Consider the following 6933-nt stretch of genomic DNA (forward strand, 5'->3'; position numbering starts at 1 on the left):
TCAGAATAAACACGGACCTCTAAAAACATCAGAGGTGGGATCAGGCGCCATGGAGGGGTAAGCATCGCCTGTCGACAGTGTGTAAAAAATGGCCTAACTATTAGTATGAAAAACGCCAATCAGCATTCTACTTAAAGATAAACTGATCGAATTTGCTGACAAGGTCATTGCATCGATCATAGAATACCAGTTATATATATATTATATCATATTGTGATAATATTAATAATATTGTGATATATTATAATTTATTGTAAGAAATAAGACAGGAAAATAAGAATGGAAATAAGGAGAAGAAAATTGGGTCGTAATAGGGTACACAGGGATATTTAATGTTCTATAAAGGATAAAGACGCAACTTGTTTTAAGAATACGCTTTCTATATTAATGTTATTTTTTTCATTAAGTATATATTGATAGGTACTTGATGGATCACGATAGATACATTGTCGATCTGAAATGTAAATTTCATTGAAACTGAAAAAAGGCTCAGTTTAACAAATGTTATTCAAAGATTTTATTTGTTTATCTACTGAGATACTTATATGCAGTGACAGTGGATTTTATCAACGTCCAATCAAAATGTTGTGTTTATCATCAATACAGAGAGCACGGGGATATGGAGGACACTGTTGTGGTGTGAGTAAGAAAGAAAGAAACCGACCGTCCTGATCCAAGAGATGAACACTAGAAACCGTAAGATTATAACCATTGCAAACCAATATATTTCCTAGTACGTTTGTACTTAAGCCATAAGGAAGGAATGCAGACTGAGATTGGTGACCGAAATAGGAGAATCTATACTGCCCAAAATTAGTCACCACGACTACCTTTTTGGCAGCAGAATCTGATGAACAGATGTTACCATTGACGTTTTCTGTGATATAGCGAATACTTTGATATAAGTTCTGTCCTTTATCATCTTTCTGGATTTCCTGGACTTTTACTTGGCTGATGTATCTTGTCACTTTTCTTTCTTTCTCTTTCTTCATTCCCACTAATATGTCTCCATTAATACGTGAAGCGTATATGGATACTGGTTCCCAGACGTCTGAGGTTATGATTAACATTGATCTCGTATCATTTTCCACTTTGTTAATGGCTTTCCTATTGACATCAATGTACAGTAGTTCCCCATCAGTGGTAACTGTGTGGTAACCAGTGGTATTATTCACATTAGTGGATATTTTACCTAAGATATTTCCATCCATATCAAAATGTACGAGATTTCCCTCGTTGTCGCTGGCCCAGAATTTTCCTGGCGGTAACGGAGATAAATGACAGACGACATCAAGGTCAGGGATCGTAATTTCTTTTAATTGTGTTACAGAAGGGGAAAGTGTCCAATTGGTCTGGCTTTTTTCCTCCACAAATGGTTTTATGACTATATCAATGACACCAAACTGTTCAGATATTTCTTCCTTTTTCATTATCCCTTGTTTAAAGTCTGGTAGTGTTGGTCTTGTCACCCCAGGCATCTTCTCTGTAACTGATGAGATCTTTTTATAGAATTTAGAAAGTTCCGTTGGTTTTATTCTTGACAATTCACGATCATAGTCAATGAACAGTTTGTTAAGATAGTCATTAAAAACCTTTGTTTTATTTTCTTGAATGAACAGGTCATCCAAGATGCATCTTTCTATATCGTCAAGCACGGATTGGTTTTTCTTCAGAATGGTGTCCACTAAGGCCTTGATCTCATCAGATTTTTTTCTCATGGATAATCTTAACTTCTCAATTGTCTTCTTGGCATTTTCTGTAATCTCTGTAAGAGTCTTGAAATTTTTCTCAACCTTAGGAATAACTGTTCTACGGATGTTAATCAGTTCCTTCTGACATTTTCCTAGCGTTTCATTGTAGACAATTTCCAGATCACGTGGTTTGTGATTAAGGTGGTATAGTGCAAAACATATGAAACAAACAGGAGTGTGGCAATCCCAGCAATAAACATCTATCATGTCATTTTGATGTATTCTGCATTTTTCTGAGGGAACCTGTCTCTTTCTCTCGTGATAGAAGACAACTTCATGATGTCTTGTTTTCCTGTTTTTAACATGAAACTCTGCATAACTCACACCGTTTTTGGTGACAGTTATTGCAATAGAACTTTGAGTAGCTTTTGCATGACTTTGAATCACACTGGATATAATGTTGGGCAGTATCTGGTATTTGATCCATGGCTTGATCTGTCAATCAAAAAATAAAAATAAAATAAATTACTAACTTGTGTTGTGTAGGAAAATGCATTTTAAAATAAACCTCGAATACAGAATTAGGAAATAAAAAAAGGCATTTAAGATGCTGAAGACACGACACACTAGTACCAGATTTGCAGAATATCAGAAATACCTAGGGAATCGCTATCTATTGTTTTGGGTAAGCCTTCAATGACGTGGGATAATTTGCATAACAGGCGAAGTTTTATTGATTAGTTAATTTGAAACTAGTTAAAAGATTTCTGATAAACGTCGATAGTATCTACACTTACCACTGATGTCCATTTGCCATCCTTCCATTATCCACTTTCATAAATATGAGGGAAAACGTTAAGAAATACATATACTTGACAAACTGCCACTGGACAAAAACCCAGTTTAGTCTGTTGATATTGTCAGAATGAAAATTATATTGGCCATTTTAGGCAATAGACTGATTTTGCTTATCAGTTTCAGATCATGGTGAGTAGAGCACTGTATTATTTAGATTTGTCTCTATTGTTGGTGCCTATTGTGTCTGCTAGCATTTCAGAACATTTGAAGCAACCACCCACTCTTGTTTTTCAGGGTCATTATAAAAAGCAGTTGCTACTACTTTTTTTTAAAATAACTACAATCTTTAACGCTTTATCTGCCAGATGTTACTATATGTTATTGAATAAAAGAAGAGTACTGTTATGATCTGCTATTATTGTAGAACTTTCTTTCTAAAAATCTTTTAACATTTGGGGGAGAGAGAGATTGTCATATACTTGTGCATATGTCTACTTAAAAGAGGATGTGCAATTGAGTTTTATAGCAAATACATTTATATAATTGCTACAAATTTTGGTAACGTTTATTTCATTTTCAAATGCGAAGATATCAATTGCTTTGATTCAAACTTTGATTAATTTAAAAAGATTTTAAAGTAATTTCCTCATTTAGTAAACGATTTCAAAATAATGGTTATATAATTATAGCAAGTTTCTTAGTGGGTTTTATTATGACCAATTTAAGAATTTCTTCTTTTACAACGGAAAATTAATTCCTTAAATATTTACTAAAAGCGATATAGGATATCACAAAGAGACAAACCTGCATCATTCATTAAATTTTCAAATGAAAAACAAAGAGAGTTAGGAGTCCTTACTTCTATCTAGATTTTCAAAGTCTGTCACATTCATCTGTGCAAGAGACTGGGGATGGTTTTGAAAACTCTCGGAGAATTGAATCCCTTTTAAACACCTAACATACAACAAGAGTTAGTTTATCAATTTCAGCCTCAAAAAAGCTCACAATAATTTTTTTTCCTTTCAGTTATTGTAGCAATTAATTTTGGAACTATATAACTCTCCAGAAAAAATAATGAGTAACTTAAATAAGATAGCTTCTTTACCTGTATTCTCTAGGAAGAATCTATATCACAGTTTGTAATGACCTGTTCATCGGATAATGTCGGTGTTTGATAAAACAAATTAATGGTGATTTAAACTTCCTTCTGTAGTTCACAACAGTTAAAGTCTTCCTATGAATGATGTCTACCAAAGGTATTCAAAATATGTCACTGGTCTACTTAAACAAATTACAAAGATCTATACTATTTTTATTTTTTTTTGTTGTTGTCCTTATTGGACAAATGATTATTTTCATCAGAATTATCAGGGGTTTATGTATACTAAATCAGATCATCCTTCGGTATGTCAATGTAGATCTGAGATAAATCTTAAAAGTTACCATCTTTTTAAATTAACGAATGTCAAAATTTCTTCCTCGTTACCCCCCACCCCTGCAAATTAGATCCTTAAAGTGTTTACTTAAATTTAAGCAAATCAAATTTTGATTATTTTAAATTGAAAGTGGAAGATTGTTTAGATAATTTATTCGTCAGAAATAACAATAATTCAGGCATTGAAGTGTCACGTAAACAGGACAAAATATTTCTTTTATGTGTAACAAGCAATACGAGTTCAAAGTTCTATCATACTTAAATCTAATCCTTATATATGCTGTTAATCGAGTTAAACCATTCATGATTTATATGACAATTGCAAAAGTCATCTAAAGTTGTTTTAAATAGTGATTTCTAATTTCCAATGTTTTCCTGTGATTTTAACGCTCTTACTTTATAACATATCCTAATATTTCTTTTTTTACTTTAACATGTAACTTGAAGTTTTTGATTTTGTGTCCAATTTGATGTCTTCTCAACAGCAGTTCTAGCATCAAGATATTTAGTTAGCATTAAATAACGAACTGTCAGTAATACAACGAAGGACGATGTATAGTGACAGTTCAGTGGTTATTATCATAATTTCAGATAATATGGTAGAAATACACTACTTTTATTATTTTATCACATTTATTTGACGAATTTACTATCAAGGTAAGGTTTCGGGAGGGCTGTTTAAGGACAAATGTGCTAACTCTTTTGTTACTTAAAACTAAGTGAAGTGTTAATAAAAAAAAAAGAGTATAAGTACTACTTATAGTAATTAGAAGAACCAATAGAACCAATGCATTATAAGAAGTCATCTGACATATTAAGACATTTTACAGATTATATGAAAATAGAAAATGAAAATTCTTAGTGTTGTATAGTCAACTACCTTTCCTAAAATTCTGTTGAACATTATTTGATTAATATGATTTTTTATACAGATTTATATCCACCGGTTTGAAATCTGGTGTTGAAAAATGGCATCGCATTATGCTGTGATCAAATGTTCTGATCTCGTATCCATTCCTACAGAAACGCGTAAGTCACAATGATTGGTATACATGGAAATGTTTTCTGGTCCTTAGGATATGAAAATGAAGTTACCTGCTGAAGTCAAAATGTTATATAGTATAGAGGCAGTCCATTAACACTGGTATTCCTTTAGTGAATTCAGCTTCAGAAAGCGTATTACAGACGTTACATTTTAAATAATTAAAAGCCTTATAAAACGGAATCTATACAATGATCATGTTAGTGACAAAATATCAGAAAGAAAATTCCAATTACTTAAACCCTTGTACTTGTTGAGTGCTTTAGTTGTATAATAATTCTTAAAGCATCTTTAGAGAAAGAACTTAAATAAAAGAAAACCAAATTAAAAGGTATCAAGTATTTCGAAATATTAAGGATCTCCTCATTACTATTCAATGGTCTTTATTTAGGGAACTTTGCACTAAATAACGCAAACACTTAAACTCACTCAGTGATTTCAAGAAGTTAAGTTACTACTACTTACAGTAATTAGAAGAACCAATAGAACCAATGCATTATAAGAAGTCATCTGACATATTAAGACATTTTGCAGATTATATGAAAATAGAAAATGAAAATTCTTAATGTTGTATAGTCAACTACCTTTCCTAAAATTCTGTTGAACATAATTTGATTAATATGATTTTTTATACAGATTTATATCCACCGGTTTAAAATCTGATGTATTGAAAAATGGCAGCGCATTACGCTGTGATCAATGAAATATATGGAGATAACGAACAGTATTCAAGCTCAAAAGTCCATTATACAATACAAAATAGAAGCAGAGCAAACACGGACTCCAAACATCAGAGGTGGGATCAGGTGCCATGGAGGAGTGAGCATCCCCTGCCGACCAGTCACACCCGCCGTGTGCTCCTTTTCATGATCGGGAAATAACGGAAAAATCCGTCGACAATTCAGTGTGTAAATAATGGCCTAACAATTAGTATGAAAAACGTCAGTCAGCATTTGACTCAATGATAAATTGTATTTGCTGACAGGGTCATTGTATCGACCATAGAACTTACGAAATGATGACTTTAAACGAGACAGCTAATGTTCTGATCTCGTATCCATTCCTACAGAAACGCGTATCGGTAAGTCACAATGATTGGTATACATGGAATGTCCTTAGGATAGGAAAATGACTGAAACGGTTTTTCTAAGTATGTGAATAAGGGTAACTTAAAAGAGAGAAAGGCGAATAATGACCCCCTTAGAAAATGGGGTCATTTTTCAACGTTGAAAAATGACCTCTCAGCCGTAGAAAAAATTTAATTTTTGTAGAAAAAATGGGTCAATTTTCTACACGTGAAACCTATAAAAATTGACCCCCGTTGAAAAATGACCCCGATCCCAACAGATTGATACAAAGTTTATAAACAAGAGGCCCATGGGCCACATCGCTCACCTGAGTAACTTTGGCCATGCTGTTCTTTACCAGATTTCCCCCTTTTAATATACCTATTGTGGCCCCGCCCTACCCCTGGGGGTCATGATTTGAACAATTTAGATTCCACACTACCCCAGGATGCTTCCATATATAAGTTTCAGCTTTTCTGGCCCAGTGGTTCTTGAGAAGAAGATTTTTAAAGATTTTTCTTATATATTTCAATGTAAAACTTGGATTCCCTATTGTGGCCCCGCCCTACCCCCGGGGGTCATGATTTGAACAATTTAGAATCCACACTACCCCAGGATGCTTCCAAATAAGTTTCAGCTTTTCTGGCCCAGTGGTTCTTGAGAAGAAGATTTTTAAAGATTTTTCCTATATATTTCAATGTAAAACTTGGATTCCCTATTGTGGCCCCGCCCTACCCCAGTAGTCATGATTTGAACAATTTAAAATCTACACTACACCAGGATGCTTCCATATAAGTTTCAGCTTTTCTGGCCCAGTGGTTCTTGAGAAGAAGATTTTTTAAGATTTTTCTTATATATTTCAATGTAAAACTTGGATTCCCTATTGTGGCCCCGCCCTAC

The 6933-nt window shown here is 33.4% G+C and overlaps 1 protein-coding gene across 1 annotated transcript; it reads right to left on the reverse strand.

Annotated features, from left to right (window-relative positions):
* Positions 1-566: 566 nt before the first annotated feature.
* LOC133184992 (uncharacterized) lies at positions 567-3299 on the reverse strand. Its single transcript, XM_061320057.1, has 2 exons — positions 3294-3299; positions 567-2186 (listed from the first exon to the last, which is right to left on the reverse strand). The coding sequence occupies exons 1-2, from the start codon at positions 3297-3299 to the stop codon at positions 567-569; spliced, it is 1626 nt and encodes a 541-aa protein (XP_061176041.1).
* Positions 3300-6933: the final 3634 nt, after the last annotated feature.

This window comes from Saccostrea echinata, unplaced genomic scaffold, assembly GCF_033153115.1.
Source record: "Saccostrea echinata isolate AGI-Se365-2 ecotype Australia unplaced genomic scaffold, CSIRO_AGI_Sech_v1 ptg000012l, whole genome shotgun sequence".
In the NCBI taxonomy this organism is placed as follows: Eukaryota; Metazoa; Mollusca; class Bivalvia; order Ostreida; family Ostreidae; genus Saccostrea; species Saccostrea echinata.